This window comes from Lissotriton vulgaris, chromosome 4_1 (genome assembly GCF_964263255.1).
Source record: "Lissotriton vulgaris chromosome 4_1, aLisVul1.2, whole genome shotgun sequence".
Lineage (NCBI taxonomy): Eukaryota > Metazoa > Chordata > Amphibia > Caudata > Salamandridae > Lissotriton > Lissotriton vulgaris.
In genome coordinates, this window is record NC_141691.1 from 1,207,933,750 (window position 1) to 1,207,960,965 (window position 27,216).

General features: G+C 47.7%; 1 protein-coding gene across 2 annotated transcripts in view; it reads right to left on the reverse strand.

The window, feature by feature from the left end:
* The window catches only part of ZNF830 (zinc finger protein 830), a 173,040-nt gene that overhangs the window by 82,473 nt on the left and 63,351 nt on the right, over positions 1 to 27,216 (reverse strand). For both annotated transcript variants that reach the window (XM_086965418.1, XM_086965419.1), the window contains exon 6: positions 807 to 897. In XM_086965418.1, the coding sequence (XP_086821544.1) occupies positions 807 to 897 (91 nt within the window). The remainder of the gene's footprint in view (positions 1 to 806; positions 898 to 27,216) is intronic.

Below are 27,216 nucleotides of genomic sequence, written 5' to 3' on the forward strand. Positions count from 1 at the left end.
CTATTAGTGCTTTACGTTGTGAGTCGGTCCACCGATGGTGGGAGTGGACCTCCTTGAGCACCTCCAGGAGCGGCTGGGCGAGTGTGCAGAGAATCTGGCACAAAACTCTACGGGCAGCCCGTCAGTGCCTGGGGTCCTGACTATTTTATCAACAGCATCTTTATTTTTACAAACTGAAGCAGTATATCCAGGTCTGCCTTTTGGAGTGGGGACAAGCTGGGCAGTGAGCTTCTGGACTAAAAACCCTGTAAGAGGGCAGGGTTGGTGGGAGGCACCTCCCTGTAGAGTATTCAGTAATAATTGCGGAATATGTCATTAATGTTGCCTTGTATCATGGCTAATGAGCTGTCGATTCGTCGTTGGATCGGTGCTTGTTGTCGATTTTTCCTTACCAACCACACTAGCATCCTACCTGAGCGGTCACCTTCTGCATTATGCTTGGTGATCAGATATTTGTAATCGTGCTTGCTCAGTCTCGTCTACGCTTCCGTATAGCGTAAGCGCAAATGCCGGAGGAATTAGATCCCTGCACCCTGCTCGGCCACCACTTTTTCTAGCGGTTGTAGTTCCGCTTCTATAGTTAATTCATCGTGCAGTGTGTGCCTGACCCCCCAGGTGGCAATCATGCATCGTACCCGCACTACCACCTTCTGCGCGTTCATGACCTATCACATAGTTAAATATAATTACAAAGCTTAATGTGGCAAATGTGTTACAGCTCTCCACTTAATATGCTGAACACTTTATCAAACAGGCTTAGGTCAAAACACCTGAATGCCAATATCTTAGCCTGGTATTGACCTTACCGTTCTACTGGCTTTTCCTGAAATTCAGCTTTCAAAATGGAACCGGAATGCGAAACCTTTGGAGCAGATGGTGTTTTGGTGTCAAAGAAATCTGCAACAAATTGAAAAGATAAGAAAGATACTTAATTTCAGATTACATTTGAAATCTTATTTTAGAGGTTTACATTGCATAAGGAAAGAACTACCTGGAGGGTGCACATCATGTATCAAGATCATATATAAAGTCGGAAAACCTTATTTGCTGAAATGAAGGTTATGGGTGGCGACCAAATATTCATTAGGCAGGTCGTTGTGCATCCCCCTGCAACTGGAGATTTTGCAATGCAGACTACTAGTACAGGGCTCGAAAAATTCACTCTCCCGCTCGCTATGGCAAGCACGATTTAATCAGGACAAGCTAATTTTAGGACCTACTCACCCTTTCTGTCGAGTAGGAAGAGGAACAAATGTGACAAGATAACAAGATTTAAAGGCATCCTTATTTCTCACAAAGTGAATGAGCAATAAAGATGTCTTTAAATCTTGTTAATCTTGTCACATTTGCTCCGCTTTCAGAGTCAGAGGTCAAGTACATTACAGGTAGGTCAAGTAAGTTTTTCAAGTTACTAGAACTGCAGGTCTAGTAACACTTTTATGATTTTTCGAGCTTACTACATAGGTCTGATCACAAAGTCAGAGACTGGTTGGAAAAACTCAGGGCACAATTGGTGACCTCATTAGTTGACCAACATCTTTCTACATCCTGGATGAGAAAATCAATGAAGTGGCACCACACAGTTTGGTTGTTTTCCAGCAGCATAGCTTGGGTGCTGTGTGATATTTTGAGGCATAATTTCTTGGGAGGAAGATAAATAAACACACAAGTTACTGGGCTCCAAGATTGTTAGATGGGTATGCAGTGATTGGCCCATTTATTGGCATTCTCCAATAGGATGATGAGAAGTTATTTATAAAAAAAATGGTATCCTCTCCCAAAGGAATACAAGAGTCTATCAAGATGAAACCGATGGATAAGGTTAGTTAACCCCTATGCCAAGTCAAGTAAAGAGCTTTGATGACTCCAAGCTATTTACCCTATATTATTTAGTCCATGGCTCTAATTCGTTATAACGAGTTGAAAAACTATGATAAGGAGTTGACGTCCACGTGAAGTCGTAACTGAAAATAAAGCAGTTGATGGCATTTGCAGTTCAATACACTTAATAGTTATCGCCTACTGAGCTGAATAATAATGTATTAATCAAGGTCTGTGGAGCATTCACTATTTTTTTCCCTCTTTTTTTAGAACCAGAGTTGTACATCTCATAACAAAAAGATAGATGCTGGCAGCTGCACAGGCACGGATTATTAGTAGAATGATTAAAAAGGCTGATGCAAACGTCACACATCAACTGATATATAGTGTGCATGAATGTTCTTTTAAGGACAGCTTTCAACTGATCATAAACACAAAATAGAGATTCAGTCACCATTTGGAAGCTTGATTTATTCAAACTATATGGATTAAACAAATTGTATACAGCCTTTTAAGCAATAATCAAAAGGTACGTAGGAAGGTGTTTTTTTATGTAGTACACCAAAACAAGGCATACTGTGTAGAAAGTTCAGATGGCCCTTATTGGCTAAATATTAATAATCCCAAATGCTCTCTTTCGTGGCAGTGTGATTGAGCAGTTTAGGCTTATCAGAGGGTAGTGTTAATGCATTTGTTGAACTCAGAGTCAATAAACGAGGCACGCACTCAAGAAACTGGACACAAATTTTAGAAAAATACCAGGTATATTTATATTAACACCAATAACTTCGTCATTGGGAAAGTAGTGTAAAGTTTCAGTTTTTGCATGTAAATGCATTTTTACGCAGTAATGCTTTCCTATGGAGAAAGAAACATACTGCATACAGGTATTTGCAATCTTGACGGTCCCCTTAAAGACTTAAGGTGCTAGGGAGCCTAGTTCAAAAGTAGCACCAGCAGTTCAAGTTTACCTGCCCTGGAGTGTCTGGGTGCAGAGGTGCTGGATGGGTTGGTAGCCTTGTAGGCTACACCGAAGGAAAAGAGGGGGGTCACCTAGAAACAGGCTGCAGAGGGGTACTTGGGGACACGTTCGGGAGCCCCCAACAGGGGATCGGTGTGTAGGGGTCCTGGGAACAGGGAGCACTGTCAGTTGTTGTGGACCCGGGGAGCTTGAGTGCAGAGGGTTTTGGTCAGCTGATGTCCGTGCGTCAAAGGCACTCCGGGTTCTTGGTTAGACCAGCAAAGGGGGGAAAAACAGGGCAACTGGGCCACTCTCAGTGCTGGTATCTGCTGTGCTGACTTCCCTCGTCGGCTGATCAGTCTTTGCGGCATTGGAGTCCGGATTGGACTCAAATAAGCTTTGTTTGCTACAAGGTGTTCAGTACCCCAGGTATTGGTGCAGGGTACCTACAGTTGGCCCTGGCGTCTTCTCACTTGGTGGGGAGACGGCTATGACCTCTAGGCAGAGATGGTTTTGCGCCAAAGTCCACCAAACCCTGCAGTTCTCGCTTCTTCAGCTCTTCTTTGTCCTTTTTTTCTTGTCCAGTGAATCTCCATTTCTGGTTGCAGGAAACTTGTTTTTTGTTGCAGTCATTTTTTGCCTGGTATGTGATGCAACTTTGACTGAAGTGCACTGGGTACCTTCCCTAGTGCCAGTGTTCTTTCCCAAAAATAAGACAATTGATCACTTGATCCCCAAGTGACCAGGCCTTGAGCACCTCTGTGAGTCCCTAGTAAAAGGAACCTCTGCTAGCTAGAGCATAGGTACTGAATAGAGCCCGTAAGAGCTGCAGCATATCTTGTACCTCTCACAGGGACACAGCACCAAACTCATACAAAATGCCACTGCAGGCTGCATGGGAAGGTGCTCTAAAAATGTAAAACACAACATGGCACACACTTGTGTGCCATATCCCCTAACACGGCATGTAATATTTGTAAGTAATCCCTACAGCAGGTGGTACAGCCCTAAGGCAGGGCGTATTATATGACATTGTGACATATCTGCATGTGCAGATATGCTCCTCTGCAAGCCACTTACTGACAGTACAAGTGAACAGGGAAGCCATCTTAAGGTATGTACTGGGCCACTGGTCAAAACGAGTTTCCAAGGTACATAATGGCTTCACTGAAACTTACAGTGTTTGGTATCAAACAGCTCGTATTAATAAAACCACATTGATTCCATGTTGGCTTTAATAATACAAGCTCCCAGAGGGTACCTTAGAGTAACCCCCTGAAACTACCAGTCCTCTAGTGTTCTGGCTCACCGGTTCTGTCCAGCCTGCCACCACAGATGGATTTCTGACCCCCAGTGGAGAGAACTCATGCTCTCAGGAGGTCAGCAGCAATGCCTGCCCTGGAGAGAGATGCTGTCACCTCCTCCTCGAGGAAGGATGGTAAATCAGCATATCAAGTAGGAGGCTTCAAAGACCTGCCGTCTACGAGGAATACCGATGCAGCAGTCACCCATGAAGAGGCAGCAGTGCTCCTACAGGTCAGATCCTTCTTCCCTCCAAGTGCGGGGACGCCAAGAACGACCAGAGCCGCACAACACCAATACCTGGGGTACTGAACCCTTTGCAGCAACCAAGGCTTGTTGTGTCCAGTCTGGACACCAACACCGAGGAAGACCGACCTGCATGCAGAGGGACATCAAGGCAGTGAGACCCACGTCGAGAGTGGCCCAGCTGTCCTGTTTGCCCCCCTGCAGCAGAAACACAGCCACGGCCATGACCACTGTTCCCTCTAATTATTTTCCTCTGTGCGTGGCAGTGTATGGTCTCTGTGCGCTGCTGCCAAGGCTATGTGCGTCAAGAATCGGACCGCAGTGACCGGGTTCTGACATGGGGATTCCTGCTTGATTGTGAGTAGCACGCTACTCCGGAACCCAAACAGGATTAGTGGGGAATTAGTATAGGGAAATATTAAATTAATTTGAGTGGTGGACAAAGCGCAAAGAGTCCGACACCTAAAAACACTCAACATTAGGGTAGAGACTGATCATGGAAAAGAAGTTGCCAGTTCTGCCCCTGAGAACAATCTGGGCCAGTCTCAGACTGGAAGAGTAAAATGCAAGCCAGGGAGAGGGGCTGAGAACCCCCCTGTTGTGGAGACATAACATTGTTACAGACCTGGAGGAGGAATGGCCCAGTTCACACCTGGGAAGGTGGAGACATGAGCATACTTTCCACAATTCCCAGCTACTTGTGCCACGAGCAGTGCTGATAGATGTATCCCCTGCATTCTCGGATTTGTTGTCCTGATTTTACAATACTACAAGTCCCAGAAGGCTAGGTAAGCCTTGTACTGGATAAAAGTGGCGATAATTATTTATGATGTTTGTCTGCACAAAGTACTTTCGACATAATCAAAAGGAGCACTATTTATCATTAAAGAACAAGCTTTTATAGTGCATAAACTGAAATACGTGCCAATGTAGGAAACGTCTCTCCTGCTATAGTAGTACTTTTTCAGGTCTTGCGTAGCCTGGCAGCGCAATGCTCTGCGAGACCTCTTGTGAAGATTTCAGAAGGGGACTTGAAGCCCAGCCCCTCAATTGCATTGGCCGGCATCACCGTTTATGTACAACGATGGCAGCTGATTGAAAGTGAGGCTTTTTGGTTGCAGCCCTTTCACCTTTTCGTTGGGCCCATCGGACTGGATTGTCTGCTTCACAGCTGTCATGAAACAATTCCTTATCTTTATTGGGGCCATCAGTGGTTGTAATAGAGGCTTGTTTACTCCGGGCAGGCAACATGGAAGGGCGGAAAAGCTGTATCTGTAAGGTGGCCTGGAGTGAGGAGCACCGAGGGAATCAATGCCAGCCATGAGGAGAAGTGGTTTTTAAAGTACTGGGCAGCATCTGGCATTCTGCAGATGAAGTGGTACAAAAGGGGGTGGTGATGGACGGAGCATCTGAATCAATCAAACACTCACACCCAGTCAAAGGATCTGGGTTTAATCCATCACCGTTCTTAAGCCCACTCTGCCACCCCAGTTCAGACATGGATATATGCAAATCAGTCTGACCCTGTGCCTCATGGGAACAGTCCAGCCCGAACTGCCAAGCCATGTCTTCCCTGGACCAGAAACAAGCTTCCGAGGACCGGTTTCTGGCATTCCAACAGTCTTCAGCCCGGCTTGCTTGAATCCAGTGGCAAAGTGAGCAAGGGACTCACGTCTGAGCATACCCTGCCACACTTATGGCGGCCAAAAGCGGTACAAAAGGGGGTGGTGATGGACGGGGCATCTGAATCAATCAAACACTCACACCCAGTCAAAAGATCTGGGTTTAATCCATCACCGTTCTTTAGCCCACTCTGCCACCCCAGTTCAGACATGGCTATATGCAAATCAGTCTGACCCTGTGCCTCATGGGTACAGTCCAGCCCGAACTGCCAAGCCATGTCTTTCCTGGACCGGAAACAAGCTTCCGAGGACCGGTTTCTGGCATTCCAGCCGTCTTCAGCCCGGCTTGCTTGAATCCAGTGGCAAAGTGAGCAAGGGACTCATGTCTGAGCATACCCTGCCACACTTATGGAGGCCAAAAGCGGTACAAAAGGGGGTGGTGATGGACGGAGCATCTGAATCAATCAAACACTCACACCCAAGTCAAAAGATCTGGGTTTAATCCATCACCGTCAACCCTATATTAAAAAAACCCGGCGCAGATGCAAATGCTTTTATAAACTATCGTCCCATTTCCTTGTTGCCATACTCAGGGAAAGTGTTGGAAGCATTTGTAAATGAACAATTGGTTAACTACTTGGAGACGAATGACCTACTCGATCCATCACAGTCAGGTTTCCGCGCAACAGCACTAATCGAGGTTGCTGACAACATTAGGCTTGCCCTTGACAAACGTAAATCTTCTATTCTTTTAGATCTGTCGGCCCGCTTTGACACCATCTCCCACCAGATCTTGATTAGAAGGCTGTGGGAGTGTGGTGTCAGAGGACAGGTTTTGAGATGGTTTGTCAGCTATTTGACGGACCGGACGACTACAGTACAATTAGATAAAACCTTGGCCAGTACCTGGCCCGTCATAAGAGGTGTGCCTCATGGCTCTATTTTGAGCCCCTCGCTTTTTAATGTCTACATGGTCCACCTGGCCAAAGTGATCAGGGCATGCGGTTTTGACGTGTTGTCATACGCGGATGATACGCAAATACTAGTCACACTTGGCCCTGACGTGAACGAGACAAAAAGGCGTTTTAGAAATTGTATGGTAGAGGTAAAAAACTGGATGGGCCAAAACCCCCTTCAACTTAATGGCACTAAATCTGAGGTTATGTTATTTGGGAGAGCAAGTGAGTACTGGACCCAGGACTGGTGGCCTTCGGAACTGGGGGAGTGTCCTATCCCAAAGGAATCAGTCCGCAATTTAGGGTTCCACATGGACAACAAGCTATCCATGAGGTACCAAGTTAACCATACTGTGGGCACCTGCTTCGGAATTATGCGGAGTCTACGCAGGGTCTTTAAATGGATACCGGCCGAAGCACGTAAAATTCTGGTTCAGGGCCTGATTATAAATAGACTCGACTATGGCAATTCACTTCTCCTTGCCATTAACGAGTGCCATATCAGGAAACTGCAGTTTTTACAAAATACGGCTGCTCGTCTGATCTTAGGCCTACCCAGAAGATCCCCCTCATTGCAGTGTCTGAAAATCTTACATTGGCTCCCTGTAAAAAAAAGAACTATTTTCAAGACCCTATGTCTGGTTCACAAATACATGTACGGACGGGGACCAAAATACTGGACCCAAAAACTTACATGGTATATGCCTGGCAGACAGCTGAGATCGAGCACTAAGTTACTGCTCACGCCTCTCAGAGTTCAAACAGCCAGAAATGGTGGTCGTGCCTTTTCTTTTATGGCACCATCCCTTTGGAACAAACTACCTCTGAGCCTTCGCACAATTGTAGAACATATGAACTTTCGAAAAAAATTGAAAACCTGGCTCTTCTGCTAGATCTATTCTTGTTCAGGACTGTCTGCATGCGCCATGAGACTCCTTCGGACGTGATATGAGCGCAATACAAGTGTCCAGACTAGACTAGACTAGCATAGCGAATTAGTTGTCCCTTACTTATATTTCTGGTTTGATCACAAACAGGGCACTGGGTACGGGGCGGGGTCTGAAGGTTCATGTGCGCTAGTTGCTAGGCAGGGCGGGTTTGCGGTATTGCGCAAGGAGAGGAGGGAGTTGGGGAATGGGGTAGTTCTGTTTACGTTACAGTTTCAAGGGAAATGTGGCAGCTCATGTAATTGGATGTTGAGATGTATGGCACAATGGTGTCTATAGGTGTGTCCGGGTCTTGTGCAGACCCTGCATGACACGAATGATGGCTCATGCAGCATTTAAATTCCTGACATGGAATGTCAGGGGACCGGTCCAACTTGAAAAACGGCAGAGAGTGTAGGCGTACCTTAACGCCTTAACCACGGCGGTTTTTCCTCTGCTATTTACAGCAGAGACCCTACGAGCGGCCATGGACCAGGGAAAGAAGGCTGACCTAATCCTACTAGGCCTGTCTGCAGCCTTCGATACGGTCTCACATAAGATCTTAGTGGACCGGTTGGCTGCCGCAGGTGTAGGGGGGCAAGTCTTGGCTTGGCTCAGGAATTTCCTCAGCAATAGACACCAAGTCACAGTGTTGGGTCAATACCAGTCTGAAGCAAAGGTCGTCAGCTCAGGGGTCCCTCAGGGCTCGAGTTGAAGTCCTGTACTTTTTAATCTGTACATGGTACCCCTAGTAGAACTGATCGCATCATTTCAGATCAGTTCAATATCATATGCCGACGACACCCAACTCATTCTTGTGTTGGACAGGGAACGGCCTGGTGCCGAGTAAGACCTCAAGGAATGTCTAGCAGCAACATTTAAATCAATGACTGACAATCATTTAAAATGTAATGCTGGAAAAACAGAAATCCTGCCATTTGGGAGTTATAATTTGTTTTCCCCAAAAATGTGTTGGCCTGCGGATGCAGAAGCCCCTCCCAACACAATTACATCCGCTCGCACTTTGGGCATCAAATTCGATGACCAACTGTCTTTTAAACATCAAGCGGTGGCAGTAGCTGGGACGTGCTTCCAGATTATAAAAGCCTTGAGGAAGTTTTTCGATCTTCTCCCGTTGTCGGCTAGAAAAACAGTTGCAGTGGCTTTAATAAACTCCAGGTTGGACTATTGTAACGGCTTATATGCTGGAGCCAACAAAACTGTTCTCCACAGGTTACAAATGGTCCAACATGCAGCTGCCCGCCTTGTACTACGTTGGCCTCGCAGGTCTTCAGCCTCAGCAGCACTTAAAACACTCCACTGGCTACCAATAGGTAAAAGAATCCTGTTCAAGATCCTTATAATTACCTTCAGGGCATTCCATCAGCAAGGTCCAAAATACCTGTGCAATGGTTTCAAAAGATATCACCCGACACGCTGTCTGAGGTCTGCCAGTCTGAATCTACTTACAATTCCTCGATTCAAGCTGGTAACAAAAGGTGGTAAATCACTTTTTGTACTAGGTTCCAAGGCCTGGAATAAGCTCCCGCCCTTTTTACGATCATTGTCCCAAGAAATCCACTTCAGGAAAGCACTAAAAACTTGGGTCTTCTCTTTATCCGATGCGGCATGTAGGGCGTTGGTGTAATATGTAGTGCAGTGTGCAAGTCATCTCTTTTCCCTCCAACCCCTTCATCTAGGTTGGGTGAGCGCCAAGATACTCCTTGGAGTGAAAGAAGCGCTATAGAAGTGTTCTTTACATTACATTACACATTACATGTGACGATGGCCGCCGCCCCATTTCTGACCACCAACATGCTACTAACAGGCAATTGTAATTATGTGTTGGACGGGATGTTAGTTTGCGAACCCCCGAGGACAAACACAAAACCCCACATGACTGGCCAGCTGAGGGATTTGATGCAGAGCCTTGGCCTACTAGATGTGTGGAGGGAAAGACACCTAAGTTCCAGAGTATTCTCTAGTTAAACATCTGCAATGGGTACATATAGTAGATTAGACTACTGCTTTCTTAACTTGGGACTTGCTCAACAAGACAGAGAGGTAGCCTATTTGGTGAGATTTATATCCAAATATTTTCCACTTTTAATGGTCCTGGCGAGGGAAACTGTATGCCCGAAGTGCCATTATGGTTTTTGTGGCCTGAAGCGTTGACGGACCCAACATTTACAACTGCGGTCCAGGAGGAATCCATTCATTATTTCCAGGAGAAGTGGAGTAGTTCAAGTAGCAGGGCACACGACTGGGACGCAATCAGACCAGCGTTTAAGGGGGGGGTCTGCTTGCATGCACATACGGGGTGAAGTAACCTATTGCTGCATGACTTAGAAACGAATGAGGCCAGGCTTTCTGACTTAGATAGAGGTGCTCCAGACCCAACCCCAGAAACTTGAAGAAAGGAGACGCATCCGTAGTGTTGTGTTAGAAGAGCGCAGGCTGGAAAAACATACATGCACGGATTACCGGCAGAGGCTACATGCAGAGAGGGACAGGACGGAAGCCATGTTGGCAAGACTGTTGAGACAACTGGAGTCTTGAAGGTCAGTTTTTACCTTAAGGGGAATTAGAGATAAATTAATTAGCTCCCAGGCAGCTATAAATGAGGTGTTAGTGGTTCATCTTGAGAGAGTGTAAGAGGGACCAAATTGGAAGACCGGAAGGGGTGGGGGAATGGGGGGTAGGGGTGTAGACTTTCTGTCCGGCTTGAATATACCCAGTTTGGGGGCGGAGAAGAGGGTATTACTCGATGTGGACAAAAGATGAAATCCTAAAATCGCGGAAACCATAAAAAAACAGGAAAAACGCCAAGGGAGATGGCCTGCAGGCCACATTTTACCATTAATATACCGACATAGTGGTGGATAAACTATTAAAAGTGTACCAGGAGACCTACCAACATAGACACCTCCGGGTTACTAAGCATGAGGCACTCGTGTTGCTGGTGCCAAAACCAGGCAAGGCAGCGGAGGAAGCAACGTCTTACAGTCCACTATACATGTTAAATGTTGACATAAAAATACTGAGAAGACTGTTGGCTTCTCGACTGCTCCCGTATCTGCCCACCCATGTCCATGAGGATCAGTGCAGTTTCACCCCGAAGTGGAGTACCATGTACAATTTGACGAAACGGTTTTATATTTTATCCATGCCCCTGGTCTGCAGGAAGATTCCCATGCGCTAGCATTCCTGGACATAGAGCAGGCGTTTGATTGGGTTGCATGGGAGTATCTGTGGCAGGTCTTAGACAGAATGGGTTTTGAGCCCAACCACATGTCTTGGCTCAGGCGGCTTTACACTGATCCGAAGGCTAGGATGGTTTAGTTTCAGCAGGCTTCCCGCTACATCACTGCACGAAACAGCGATGCCCTTGGTTGACTTTGCTATTCGCGCTGGCGATGGAACCTCTGGCCACACTGTTACAACAGAAATTAGAACCCTGGGGGATCCGGCTGGTGACAATACACATAAGATTTCGCTATACGCTGACAATGCCCTAGTATACTTACGAGATTCGGAGTATTCAGTCTCAGTTCTTGTAAGTGCCCTAGCAGAATTTGAAGGTGTGTCCAAACTTTCCGTTAATGCTCAGAAATCTTGCTTGCTGCTGCTGGGGGTATGGCAGTGATAGACCCCACAATGTTCTCTGCGGTTGGTTTACCATGGAGTCCGTTGGGTATATGTTATCTAGGGATCAGGACAGCTTATGAGAAACAGTGTTTCTTGGATATTAATACAGGCAGCAGGGTTGAGGCTCCATAGTTCTTGATCCGGGGCACTCAGCAGACCTTGGGGGCACTTTCTACTTACCGGGTGACAGCGTGTGTGGTCCCAAGCCGCCGCATGCAAACGCGGCCGCCAGAACTACACTACCCAGGATCCCCTGGGACGCCGACTTCCGTGGTCCCCGGACTCCCGCGCCTGGAGGCGCTTAAATCCCAGCTGCCCCTCCGGTGGAGCGGGGCACTCAGCAGACCTTGGGGGCACTTTCTACTTACCGGGTGACAGCGTGTGTGGTCCCAAGCCGCCGCATGCAAACGCGGCCGCCAGAACTACACTACCCAGGATCCCCTGGGACGCCGACTTCCGTGGTCCCCGGACTCCCGCGCCTGGAGGCGCTTAAATCCCAGCTGCCCCTCCGGTGGAGCGGGGCACTCAGCAGACCTTGGGGGCACTTTCTACTTACCGGGTGACAGCGTGTGTGGTCCCAAGCCGCCGCATGCAAACGCGGCCGCCAGAACTACACTACCCAGGATCCCCTGGGACGCCGACTTCCGTGGTCCCCGGACTCCCCCGCCTGGAGGCGCTTAAATCCCAGCTGCCCCTCCGGTGGAGCGGGGCACTCAGCAGACCTTGGGGGCACTTTCTACTTACCGGGTGACAGCGTGTGTGGTCCCAAGCCGCCGCATGCAAACGCGGCCGCCAGAACTACACTACCCAGGATCCCCTGGGACGCCGACTTCCGTGGTCCCCGGACTCCCGCGCCTGGAGGCGCTTAAATCCCAGCTGCCCCTCCGGTGGAGCGGGGCACTCAGCAGACCTTGGGGGCACTTTCTACTTACCGGGTGACAGCGTGTGTGGTCCCAAGCCGCCGCATGCAAACGCGGCCGCCAGAACTACACTACCCAGGATCCCCTGGGACGCCGACTTCCGTGGTCCCCGGACTCCCGCGCCTGGAGGCGCTTAAATCCCAGCTGCCCCTCCCGCGTCGCGGGAGCGCGCGGGGACGCGCCGGGCTAAGCCCGGGCAAAGGGCGGGCCCTCTGTGGCCCTCAGAGGACCTGAGGAGGACGGGGCGGGCCACCCCCCTTGGCTTTCACACCTGACATTACACCACGAAGGTAAAGACTATTTCTCATGCATCTGTTGGTATTCCCTGATTATCATGAATACTAAAGTGGATCACCCAGCTACCGTAGCAGGAACTGGGCAAAAGTTTTCTTGGTTAGACGAGCTAAACCTCTTATGTCAAACCACCTATGCACCATCAGAAACCCCCCTTTCGCCCAAAAGCGACATCATACTACCAGTTAAGTCTACTCTTTCGGAGCAGCCCACATTACTCAACAAAACTTGTAGTCCTCATATCGCACCCCCCCCAGGTTTCATCGGTGAAAAGGACTCAAACACCGCCTCCAGGTTCACGCATTGTTAATTCCCCAACGATACCATCGACTCCTGAGGCCCAAGATCCCTTAAGCCCATCTATACACCCGCTTTTAGTACCGCTCATTGAAAAACTGCTTAGCTCTCTGATAGCCCCGTTGTTGGACAAAATTAACATGTTAGGGGATAGGCTTACTGGTTTAGAGTCAGCAATCAAGTCAAATTTGTCGGCTGACAAGCACCGTGACACATTCAACCGTCCAAAGTCACCTCCTACTCACGAAGGCTCTAAACGGGATAAAAGCTGCCAAACACAACTAACTGGCCCTAGTACAGTGGGGCAAAAAGTAACCAAACACTCTCCAAGTGTCTTCTTTCCCCAGTTGACCACACCTAGAGCAGTTCATGATAAGATTAAATCAATCCATCTACCACCAGAAGCGGCCCCATTCGTGTGCATACTTGCTGGCGTCCCTGCTCTTCCACCTGGAAAAATTGAGAGCCAACATGACTTACTAAACAAAACCAAATTCTGGCTGTCAAAAAATAGGCCACTGCCTCGTCACCTATATGGAGCAATAAGGAGCGTCAGGAGGGTGGACTGGCTGGGTTCTCTTCATAAGGATCTTCCTGGGGACCTGGTACTCGTGAGATTCAGAGACACAAACATTGTCCCTTACTTGAAAACCTGGCCGCCACAAGAGACAGACGGCCCAATATCTATATGGGACTTATATGACTTTTATCCCTCAATCCCTGGTTTTCCCCCTTTCTTCAAATCATACCCTACATCATGATCTTTTTGGGAAATACTGGGAGTGGTAATAATTAATTCTAACCCCCATTTTCACCATCTCAACCCGGGGGTGGAAGGGAACTAATTATGTTTGGGACCCTGTCCTACTGTTTTTGGATTAGATTGGACTTGGCAATCATGGAGGAATGTTGAACTTTGCAAGGTCCTACCTAAATTTATTCCTCTTTTTAGACTTTTAAACCTTTTTAATCTTTTATGTAAGTTGACACTGGTTCTTTTGATTTTTCTTTTTAAATGATGATCATCTTTTCCTTTACCCTTTTATTTGAATGAAATTGTCTAAATGTACTGTATTATTTTTTTTTCTGTTACTGTATGCTTATATGATATTCTTTGGTAATATCGAATAAAGCTTATTTTGATTTGATTTGATCCGGTTCTGGCGGTACTTCCCCCTCACACTGATGGGACGGGTGGCCCTAGTAACAAGCATTGGAATAGCCAATAGGTCTCGCCTTCGGGCCTTATAAGTATTTAGCACAACATCCTTGATGCAACAACATCAATTGTTGCATGGCTAAACACTTATAAGATCCCAAAGGCGAGACCTATTGGCTAGGCAGAGGGAGATTAAGTGCTTTGCCCAGAATCACAGGATGCTGCGCCGACGCAGAGACTACAACCCGGTTTCCCTGAGCCAAAGTAGACAGCTCTGGCTGTACCGCCACATCCTTCTTTCTAGTGGAGGTCATCGGGGTGAAACTAGATTTCAACAGTCATCTCTGGCAGAAGATACCCCCAAAAAAACTTGAAAAGCATTGCCAACTTAGGTTCCCAGATATTCACTCCCAGTACTAAGGCCAATAGAAGAATTCAGCAGTAGAGGGACGAATTATGAGGCATTACGTGCCAAATCTGCTGTGTTAATATTTCAACATTTCCAAACAATGTTTTATACATTTCAGCCTAATTGTCACCTTTTTAAATGACCGATCACAGTAATAAATCGCTTTAAAATGACCGGTTAATGTTTGCGAAGGGCTTGATGCTGCCCCCCATGTGCAGAAATGTAAACAACTTTTGATCCACTTGACCGTGAAACTTTTTTTGTTAAAGTCTGTAGGTCACAAAGCAGAGATTCATATGTATGTGGAAAGCGCCACCATCTTAGTTCCTCCCGGAGGCTATCTATAGCATTAGTCAACACCAGAAACCTTGGTCATGAGGTGAATGTGGTTTTAAAGACAAGCATCGGCAGAGAGTGAAAGTTGCTTCGGTAACTGAAATGAGCGGCCCCTCCAGAGCAATGTCATACAAACTTTGTTTGTGCTGTGCTTGCTTAAAATCAGACTTGTGGACTAGTGACTACCCCTCTTCCCCCACTATAGAGCACGTGAGAGCTATATTCAGTGTTTCAATAACGAAGACAATTAGAAGCATCAGAACCATGGACGTCATTCAAGACTCGCAGCTGCGATTCAGTGCCAAGAACTGACAGGGGCGGCTCGCCCTTCTGGGCACTAGGGCTCCGCCCTACTTATGTTCTACCCATCTTTATTATACTAATAGGTAATAGCTTAATAAAAGTGGAGCATCAGAAGCTGGGACGGGACATTGGCTGGAAGTGGAGAGAAGTCAAATACAGTGAATATTGTGTTCAAACTGGCGGGTGGGAGAGCCCCTGAATGCGTGAGCAGGACTTTACGTGCAAGCATTTGTGTATGAGAGAATGAACAAGCAGTAAGTGAAAGTGAGGGAGACTGAGCATTAGTGAGTTAGAGTGAATGAAATAGTGGCTGCAAGTGTGAGAAGGCGTTACAATGATTGAGAGGCAGTGTTGCACAGTGCAAGGTGGTGCGGCTGAGATGGAGTGTGCGACAGTGAACGGAATGGAGTGAGAATGAGGGCATCAGTGAGTGAGAATCAATGAAAAAAAGGGAGTTTAACAGTGAATGCAAGTCACTGTGTGAGACAGTATAGTGGAGCCAGACTAGGTAAATGTAAGAGTGCAAATAAAGAAGTGAGTCAGAGTGAATCATATTGAGACAGTGAGCATTAGAGGGAGTGGAAGCGAGTGAAAAAGAAAACAAGTTACTTACCTGTAACTTTAGTTCCCCAGTATTGGTAACTTTCATAGATTCCCATGCTTTGTATCATTCCCCGTCGTCGGAATGGGAGTCTCGGTAACAAAAATACCATAGCTGTAGGTACAAAAGACAATGGAAAAAGGCCTAGGCCTCATTCCCTTTTGTAGCATATCACCCTCTTTGTGTAAAAGAGACCAAACTTTGGCCTCAGCCAATCAGAAGTGCCTCACCACTTAGAACCTTCCTTAAGGAACCTCAGAGCCTCAGATTTTCGTAGCCGTTGTGTACTTAGACACCATATCTGTTGTAGGCTGAGCTTTCCCCGGGGAGGTGGATGGGCGCATGGGAATCTATGAAAGTTACCAATACTGGGGAACTAAAGTTACAGGTAAGTAACTTGTTTTCTTACCCCAGTATTGGAACTTTCATAGATTCCCATGCTTTGTATCAGAGTAGTAAGCAGTTGGCAAGATAATCACATTTTGCATTGTAAATAATAGCAGTAGACAACATGACATTAGATACAAAATGTGAAAAAATGGAAGGTGGGAAGAAAGGAAAGCTCACCATTAGTGGAAGAGGTTCCTCAGGACAGCCTGTCCTACTGCTGCATCATCCTGTTGCAGAGATTCCAAGCAGTAATGCTTGGTGAAGGTGTGGACGCTGCTCCAGGTAGCAGCTCTGCAGATATCCTTAATTTGCACCCCCGCGAAGAGGGCTGTTGAAGAAGCCACAGATCTTGTGGAATGCGCTCGTATCTTTCCAGTCAGAGGTTTACCAGCAGCCTTGTGACAATGTAATATAGCGCTTGTGATCCACCTTGAAACACCCTGTTTGGATAGTGGAAGGCCTTTACTCGGTCCCCCGAAGGCCACAAACAGTTGAGAGGATTTTCGAAAGTCTTTAGTACGTTGCAAATAAAATTTTAAGCATCGCTGCACATCCAACGAATGCAATGCTTTTTCCGCTGGCGTGGAAGGCTGAGGGAAGAATGTTTTCAGAATGACCGGTTCATTCAAGTGGAAATCCGAGGGAACCTTTGGCATGAACCTAGGGTTAGTCCTCATGATGACAGTGTTCCTCTTGAATTGAAGGAAAGGTTCTTGAATGGTCAAAGCCTGTAATTCCCCTACACGCCGAGCCGACGTGAGAGCAAGGAGAAGAGCCAATTTCCACGAAAGATATTTGATGTCAGAACGATGGACTGGTTCAAATGGGCCTTTCATGAGCTGGTAAAAGACCAGATTCAAATGCCATGTTGGAGGAGGCGGTCTCACCGGTGGATAGACCCTGAACAGGCCCTTAAGAAATTGCTTGATTATTCTGGAAGACCATAATGAAGGCCCAGAGTCTGTCCTTCTGAATCGTGACAAAGCCGCCAAATGGACCTTAATTGATGAATGGGCTAGACCAGACTTGGCCAAAGACAGCAGGTAAGGGAGGATCTGATGAGGTTTGGAATTGAATGGATCAATGTGTTGCTTTCGACACCAACAACAGAATCTTTTCCACTTAAGGCGGTAAGTTGTGTTAGTTGAAGGAGCCCTTGCTTGGGACAGAACTTCCCTAACCTCCTTTGACAATGGCAGGTTCATAAATTCTCGCTGTTCAGGAGCCATGCAGTCAGGTGTAACGACTGAGGGTCTGGATGCAAAATCTGTCCTTCGGACATCGTGAGAAGATCCGGCAGAATCCGTAGAGGCAAGGGGGGAGCTATCGACAACAGATGGAGCTCCGTGAACCAGAACTGCCTCGGCCAAGCCGGGGCTATGAGGATCATCCTGCACGGTTCCACCTTGAGTTTCTTGATTAGTCAAGGTATCAGAGGAATGGGAGGAAAAGCGTAGACAAATGTCTTCGACCAGGCTATCGAAGGGGCATTTCCCAGTGAATCTTGATGGGGAAGCCTGCTTGCGTAAGACCGGCATTTCTTGTTGGTCGGAGTGGCAAAAAGGTCGATGTCCGGCCTTCCCCACCGGCTGAAGACTTGTTCCAAGACTTCCTGATTCAACTCCCATTCGTGGCTGACCGAGGATGACCTGCTCAGTCTGTCGGCGTTTTCGTTTAGGACGCCAGGCAGTGTTCTGCCATCAGAGACATCTTGTGTTGGATCGCCCATTCCCAGACCTGCTGGGCTTCTCGTGACAATGGGCGCGATCTGGTCCCTCCTTCCTTGTTCACATAGTGCATGGCCGTGGTGTTGTCCGTCCTGATAAGCACTTGTGAACCTTCCAGGCGAGGAAGAAACGCTTGCAGAGCCAGTCGTATCGCCCTGAGTTCTAACAGGTTGATGTGGAGGTGTTTTTCCTGGGGTGACCAATGACCACTGACATGTAGGTCCTGCAGCACTGCTCCCCAACCCTCCAATGACGCGTCCGTCATTATCACCTGTGGAGACGGGTCGCTTGTGAAGGATAGGCCTTGGAACAAGTTGTTTTGGTCTGTCCACCATAAGGCCGCGTCCTTCATCTCCGGAGTGATAGCCACTCTGTCGTCGAACGAACCGTGGACTTGCTTCCATTGATTGTCCAGTTGTTCCTGCAAGGGACGCATCCTCAGTCTGCAATGGGGGATTAGTGGAATACACAATGATATTACTCCCAGCAGAGACTTGTAGCGGCGTACTGAAAGAGACTTTCTTGTTTGTAAGTCTTGGGCCATGGTTTGTAATTTCTGCCTCCTTTCCAGAGTAGGAAAGGCTCGTGAAAGCTTTGAGTCCAAGATGGCTCCCAGAAACCGAGCTCTTCTGGACGGGATCTGGCAAGATTTTCCTTCGTTTAGAGTGAGACCCAGGTTCTGAAATAAATTGGTACATGCTTGAACCGCCCGTAGCGCTGCTTCTCTGGACGGAGCTTTTAGTAACCAGTCGTCCAGATAGGGGAAGACCTGAAACTTGTGCCTTCGCAGGAAAGCTGCTACTGGCGCCAGCACCTTTGTGAATATTCTTGGGGCTGAGCGGAGTCCAAAGGGTAAAACCCTGAATTGGTAATGGCTCTTGGCTACTGTGAATCGCAGAAACCTTCTGTGCGCTGGGTGAATCGGAACGTGGAAATAGGCATCCTCGAGATCGAGCGTGGCCATGTAATCCCCCGGGCTGGTCAGCTTCAAAATGTCCTGGAGGGACACCATCCGGAAGGACAGAGAAATGAGATAGGTGTTTAGCCCCCTGAGGTCTAAAATGGGGCGCCACTTGTCGAGCGTCTTCTTCACCAGGAAGAACCTGGAATAAAATCCTTGGCCTCTTTGGTTCGATGGAACTGGCTCTATCGCCCCTTTTCGGAGCATTTGTTGAACTTTGAGCCGAAGGAGACGCTGGTGTTTTGAAGGAGTGGCTGCCGGGGGCTTGGGTGGCGGAACTTGTGTGAACTCTAAGGTATGCCCTTTCCGAATGATGTTGAGCACCCAACGGTCCGATGTTATCAGGGACCAGTTGTGAAGGTATTTGTTGACCCTGCCTCCAACTGATGACTTCCTGGAGGAGGGTCCAGTAGGAAGAGCCAGGAGGCCGCTATTGGCGCTTGGACGAATCTCGTCCTCGTGCCCCTTGCTTTCCTTTACCGTAAGGCCTGGAGTAGTTGGAAGACTGGCCTTGCCGCTGCTGGTAAGACTGACGGTGTTGTTGGGAACCGGATCCTGTGTTGGAATATCGTTGTTGTTGGAAGGATCCTCTATAAGTACCACCCCTGCCTCTGGATCCCTTGAAAGGAGACTTTCTGTACTGAAGTGTTCCTAAAGACCTAGCGGTCTCTGTGTCCTTTTTAATATCTTGCAGGGTGTCGTCAATGAGTTTGCCGAACAGCGCTTCTCCATCAAAGGGGAGATCCAAGACTTTATTCTGGACCTCGGGCCGGAACCAAGTAGCTTTAAGCCACCCTTGGCGACGGAGTACTGCTGCTCCCGCCAGTGAACGGAATACAGTAGTTGCAATATCCATTGCACAATCGGTGATTTCCATCGACGTCGCCTCTCCCTCCTGTAAAATCTTCTTTGCCTCCGACATAGATTCAGGAGGTAGCTGGTCAAGGTACGGGGCGATATCGCACCAGAGTTGACGGTCGTACCTACCCAGGATCGCGAAGGAATTAGCCGGTCGCACTAGCAAACTTGCCATCAATGAGAATCTTTTTCCCACGTTATCCAACCTCCGCCCTTCCTTGTCCGGAGGAGTTGTCAGTGGTGCCGAAGGATTGCGCGATTTCCTCTGCGCTGCCTGCGAGATCACAGAGTCTGGTCTTGGATGACCTGTCAAGGCCGCAGGGGCATCATCGGTCGCTTTGTACTTTTTTTCCAAACGCGGTAGCACCGGGACCACCGTCGCCGGGTGTGTCATTGTCTTTAAGCCCTCTTTCCATAGGTGATCCACGATCGGAATAGACCTGGCAGTCTTTCGAAAGGGTTCCTTAAAGTCATATAAGAAACAATCTGTTGTAACTTTAGGCATCGCCAATTTAAATCTTGCCGCCGCTCTCTCCATCAGCTGATGGAAGCCCCCAATATCCGCTGGCGGGGAGTCCGCCGGGTCCGGATTTGGTGATGCAGGATTGTCAATAACGTATTCATCATATTCCGTGTCGGGATTAGAGACATGATCCGATTGCTGGTCGTCATCCGAGGATTCATCAACATCATGAGTCCCTGGCAATCCAGAGGAATCCTGTTGGATGGACGCTTGAGGCTGTGGAGAAGTTGGAGCCGAGAAAGTAGGTGGCACCAATGAAGCCTGAAGCCTTGAAGGTGTAGCAGGCGTTGATGTATTTGGCAGAGGTCTACTGGCCTTAGACTTATAGTCCTGTAGCATCTCATGTAGATCTTGCAGGAAAGATGTTGGCACTGAAACCATTTCCTGTTCAGGTTGCAGCTGCTGCTGCTGACTATGACCATGTTCCTCGTGGCCGTATTCGCCCTCTGAGTCAGTGTCCTGGCATTTGACAAATAGTTGGGAAGGACTATTGGCATAGCTATATGCATCTTGTTCATTCTCCTCAGATTGAAGGAGCGTGGTAGGTAACAGAGGGGACACCGTCCTTGGAGAAGTCATCTCTGGCGTGATCCGCGTCACCGAAATGGTAATTCGCTTTTCTGTGGACAATATCGTGGGTTCCGTAGTCGACGGTTGTATATACGCCGTCGAGATAGGGGTCGTGGACGTCGTCGACGATGAAACTGTCGCAACGCCAGCCGTTGTCATAGTCACTGTAGTAGTCGTCGACGCCCTCGTCGACGAGACCGCAGTCGTCGACACCGTCATCATCGTCGCCAACGGGACTCTCGCCGTCGACACCGTCGTCGTCGACGGGGCTGTCGTCGTCGACGGGACTTTCGTCGTCGACGGGGCTTTCGTCGTCGACGGGGCCTTCGACGTCGACGGGGCCTTAGTTGTCGACGGGGCCTTAGTTGTCGACGGGGTCTTCGACGTCGGCGGGGCCTTCGTCGTCGACTGGGCCTTCGACGTCGACGGGGCTTTTGTCACCTTTGAAGCTGGTACCTTCGTCGTCGGCGTCTTCAGTTTCTCCGTCGACGGCGAGGACTCCGCCGTCGACGGTCGCGACGTTGACGAACCTCCAGTCGGCGGAGTCTTCGATGTTCTCGTCGACTGGCCTCCCGCTGTCGACGTCTTCGTCGCCGAGGACCTAGAAGTCCTCTCAGAAGACTGGCATGAAGGTGTTTTGAAGGCTGTGGCAGTCTTCTCGCCTGTAGAAGGCGTAGAAGGTCCATCCCTCTCCTTTACACTTCCGTGAGGAGATTTGCTGGGACCTGGGCTCTCAGACTCACTGGGGGTCTTTTTTGAGGCCTTAGAAGATCTTCCCACCGAAGTAGAAGGGGAACCCCTACCCCTTTTCACTGGCCTTCTTGTAGAAGACATCGATCCAGCATCCTCACTGTCACTGGAGACAGTATCCTTTCTTGATTTAAGCTTTTGCAGCCATGTCAGGAGCCTACCCTCACGGTCCCGGAGGGTCTTGGCAGAAAAAGTGCGACAGATTGAACAGTCAGCAGCCTGGTGGTCAGGATAGAGGCAATAAATGCAGTCCTTATGCTTATTCTCCAGAAAAAGCCTTTTCTTGCCATAGGAGGAACAAGGCTTGAAAAGGGCTTTTTTCTTCTCAATTTCCGACATCCTGGAAGGTAGGAACAATCCTGAAGAGAATCTGAAAGATTCTGAAGAAAATCCTGTAGAAAAATCCTGAAGAAATCCTTTAGAAGAGTAGAAGTTGAGCAGAGCTCAAAGGAGACTCCCTAGCACAACGTGCAGTAGAAAATCTGAGGCTCTGAGGTTCCTTCAGGAAGGTTCTAAGTGGTGAGGCACTTCTGATTGGCTGAGGCCAAAGTTTGGTCTCTTTTACACAAAGAGGGTGATATGCTACAAAAGGGAATGAGGCCTAGGCCTTTTTCCATTGTCTTTTGTACCTACAGCTATGGTATTTTTGTTACCGAGACTCCCATTCCGACGACGGGGAATGATGCAAAGCATGGGAATCTATGAAAGTTCCAATACTGGGGTAAGTATGAATGAGTCAGAGTGTCAATAAGTGATTGCACGAAAAAGTGAAAGTGAATCACAATGAATACAGGAGTTCAAGTTAATGTGAATGAGTGAGTTCACATAAGGGAGCGAGAAAGTCGTAATCCTTGCAGGTCGGTCACTGGACCCGGAACACACTGGCACACTAGAGGTAGTAAGTACTTGGCCAAGAGGCATCTGTGGAAAATGGTCATGTTGACATACTGGGGCAAGTTCTTTGTACAGGGCACCCTTGGCATAACGCTGGTATACTGGATGCAAGTCGTGGCACAAGGGATGACAACCATGAGTAACTGGGAGCCCTTCAAGACTAGGGATATTATATAACATAAGGGTCACCTATGGTGTCGATAAGACGCCGGGGGAGTCCGGAGGCACCCTAGGGCAGAGCCATGGTCGCTGGGAGCACCCAGAAGGAAACGCAGACCCTGAACAAAGTGCCCCGGGTGAACAGGAGAGTTTCACTCCGCACAGTTTGTTACCTAAAATCTCTGCTTAGTTCCACGAGCGGGCAGAGTGACCCACTGTACCCTTGATAATACACCATTGGTACTATTTTGCTATATAGTTATTTAAAAGACCTCCCGTTCTACTGTCATGGCCATTTATAATGATAGAACTCCTCAGCAGGTCATACTAAAATGAAAGTCAGAAATATACTGAACTGAAATGAACAACCTGAAACGGCTCACAAGACGGAATTTCTAATTTATAGTTTACGTAAATCCAAAGAAAATACTCACTGTCGTCGTCAATCGCCCAACAAAGTCAGCTTTCACATTACTTCCATGAGCTGTGACAGAAACACGTCTCACTGTGAGCAATGCATCTGGATTTCTTACGATCACTGCTTGATGTGGAAACTGCTCGCCTGACATGTAAGAGGATGTTCACTTCTTCGTAATACTCCTACTTCAGCAATGACAGTGTGACTACCCGGGTACATGCTATGCTGACAAGCGCGTGTGCGCCTCACGCTGCCGTGGGAGAGAGGCAGAGGGGTGCACCCGTGAGTGGTGTGTGCACGCTGAAGAGAGCAGTCTGCTCTTTTTCAAAGCACATACTCGTGCTTGTGGCACGCCGCTGCGCCCTCGCGCAAAGGGGTATGACGCCACAAGCACGAGTATGTACTTTGAAAAAGAGCTGCACGACAGCTAAAGGGCTCCTTAGCAGCGTTTCGAACTACGAAGGTGAGACCTAAAAATGGTGGTGTTGGCAAGGCGTCTCCATGTCCTACAGGGCACATTCTATGAGATCCCCAGACATTATTTTAAAGAGCTAGGCAGCCTAATGATAGATCTCCTATGGGCCACAAAATGGAAGAGAATAGGACTATGTTGAAACAAACATGGGAACAGGGAGGCATTAAACTTCCCAATCTTGAGCTTTATTATATGGCGAACCACCTTCAATAAGCGGTTCGTTGGTTTGATGAAGAAGATAACTGGGAAAAAAAGACTGCTGAGAGGCTCATGTGGAAAACACACTGAGACGGGCACAGTGAGCTCGGGCATACCTCTCCTAAAACCTTGCACGATATATATCCTTCCTGGTAGAACAAGTGCCCTCAATGTGGTGCACCGGAGGCAGACTTTGTGCATATAGTATGGAGTTGTACAGGCATGGCGTCTTTTTGGAGGGGGGAGGGGGGGGGGGGGGGGGGTGTGCTACGAAATCTGAAAGTGCCAAAGGGATGGGAGATCACAAGCACCCCAAGTGAAATACTGCTGGGCTTAATACCAGCCCCTTCCCCCAAAAAACTAAGCCAGAAATTTCTGATGCTAGTGTTGGTGCTAGCTAAAGGGCGAATCACCATTAAATGGATGAACGCCCACCCAACCAGAAATGCAAAATGGCAGCAGATGTGTCTGAGTGGGCGGTGGCTGAAGAGGTTAGGAAGAAGACCTGGCAGCGTAGAGGAAGATGCTATTAGACCTGCGGATCGATGGGGGTAGAGGCACATTGATGAAATATAACACAGAAAGAGGAGAAAAAAAATGACCAATTGACTTGGGCAAAGGATTACTGTGAACAGAGTAAATACTGGGGCATTATATCCAGGCTTTCCTGTTTTCATTTTCTATTTTTTGTAAATTCTAGTGGTATTTTTTCAGTGTTTTCCATTGATTTCAATACCTTAAAAAACAGTGTTTTTCAGTGGTTACTAATTTTTGCGCCATTAAAAAACTGCAGAAACAGTGTTTTACTGGTTTTTATGGAACGCTTTGCTTTTATTATTGCTTGCTTTCTTTACTGATGCATGGTATACAAACAGTGTACGTACAGTGTATATGAAGTCCAAATACATTTTTACAAGTCAAACTTATTGTAGTACACCATACAATATTTCTTCAGTAAATCTTTGGAAAATAGATGATTCACAATAACGAAAGAAAAGAGCAAACTGAATTGAAAAATGTGGTCATTCAATTTCTCCAAAGAGAAGGAGTCCAGAAGCTGCTTCTTTTCCCATCAACAATAGCGATGAGGTGCCTTTTACCAAACAAATGCAAGTCGAACAAAACCAGCACAGTAGTCATACATGCATTAGCAGCCTGCTGCATTTGAAAACGCATGGGGATTGGGGGGGTTGACACAAGAGCAAAAATGTTTATTGTTAAAATATTTTATCAAATATAATTTGGAAAGTCTAACACTTTGGTGCTTCATTAAGGCAACTTCATAGTAGAGCCAATGCATAAGCAGAGTAGGGTTTAACAGTTGCTCATTGCCACATATTTTCTTTTTGGGTGTGTGCAACCTTGGATTTATTGAGGGAAGAAAACTGACTACGTTATCACGGACCCCGACTTAACTGCTGGTCTCCTCGTACGAGTACCCCCCACAAATGGTGCAGCCAATAGGGCAAATTAGCCTCTCATGCGGCCAAACATTATGTCCCCACCCTACCGGCGTAGCACTGGCACCACCCAGACAATCTTCCTTTCCCCCTGATGCAATTTCTCCCTGTATTGCGCCCTTTCATCCCTCCCCATACAAGTCCCCTTGAGTGCCACCATAGACACCCTGGTTATTGGCAACGAGTTGTAACTGATTTAATTAGTCTCAGAAGAATGAAAGATTGGGGAATAAAGAATGGGCCCGAAACTGCTATCTAAGGAAACGAGCGGATCCTTGAATCCACGCCGCATGAGAGTTGGAGCCAGCCCGTCAGTCAATTTGAGGGCGGAGAACAGACAACCTTGCCCTATAGTCCCACCTGCCTGTCACATCATTGTGCCTGCTATGAGGCGCCGACCCCCTATCTGATGGCACAGTATCTTCGTTCCCCCTCCCTCCCTGCATCGTACTGTGTTCTGCCACGGCCTTCCGACCTAAAAACAAGTTGCATTTTTAAAAAAAAATATAGGTGGCCTTTGGTGATTAATTGAGAGATCCGATCAGGAGCATAGTTAAAATCTAGTCCTTCTGGAATAAAAATAAATGCAGCCTCAAAAGTATTTTTAACCTTTCAAAGTTTGAAACCGATGGGTGATATTTATGTAAAGAGAATTCCTGGAAAATCTGGAGTAACAAAGAAAAAGGCTATGGGGTTCATACTCACCTTTGCCTTCCTTAGCAGGTATACAAGCACAGCTGTGAGCAGCGTGAGAGGCTTATGCCACTCCTCCGAGATATATTCTGAATGAGACCATGTTCGCATTTCTCAGCACGACATGCCCTTTAAATTTAAAAACAGGCGTGTATCTTCTCTACTCAGTAACAGCATTTTTAGGAAATCTGAGAAAAAACACCCAAGCACTCAATCTGTCCTACAAATCCGTTTTAACGCACAGTAAAGAGCAGTGTGTAAAGCTTGCACTTCAGTGCTTTCAACATGGCAGTTTCATGACCTCCCCATGCCCGGCAAGTAGCTAACACAGCCAGAGGGCTACATTCAGGGTTTAAAGTGGGCCGGCTCCTGCTGGTGCTAGGCACAGGCAATTCTTAAAAGCAGGTACTCAGACACGTCTCTATCAGGCTCTCCATTTTTGCCCTCACCCACAGGGTGAAAAAAAACTTAACTCTGCAGCAGTGCCGTGCTCAAAGCATTTAATGTAACTTCAACAAGACTCGTTATAGTTCTTTCAGTGTCTCATCAATTCAGCACTGAAGCATGTTCAATATTACATACAACAAAGCTGTAGTTGCTGCTTATTTACCTTACGCAACTAACAACCATTGACAAAACCAATAGCCCTGGCTCATTGTAGGTGTAATGTTACTTGTTGTATCATTATTGGGATGCAATGACCGAAAACGCAAAACACCAGTGGGGCGGCTCACTATGCTAAGCTCAGATTTTTAGCATACATGTTTTTAAGCAACGCCCTTAATTACATCCACCACGCCCATTTGAGAGACCCACCAGTTTTTTCATCCCACTTAAAGCCCTGGCCACGGGTACCTCGGTGTTACATACTCCACAAAACACCGGCTGGGGTAATAAAACATTATATCCAGCACCAATTAAATTACAGCGGCACTTTATTTGTTCGGAAATGCTACACTGTAAGCCGAATGCGCTTTATCTGCGCCCCTCCACATCAACGCGCTACCACAATTGCAGGCATGTGGGGCACTGTTCTGCTGTGCATGACGGATGACCGATCTTCCTGTGGGTCGGGCCTGGTTTGTTGAGCATTAAATTGCTCACGTGCGCCACACAGTGTTTCCCCAACACTGCCCGACTGGTGCCTCTATCCCCCTCCATGGCACCCCTGTGTGCAAATGAATCCCGCACTTGTAAGAAATGGCACCAACCCATACTCTCCTATAGTGCCTGGCACAACAACCACACCCCCCCTCCAGCCCCCCCCACCCCAGATGTGGGGGAACGCCCAATGGATCCTAACCGGCCAAACTCCATTCTTCTTATCTTACAAAAACCT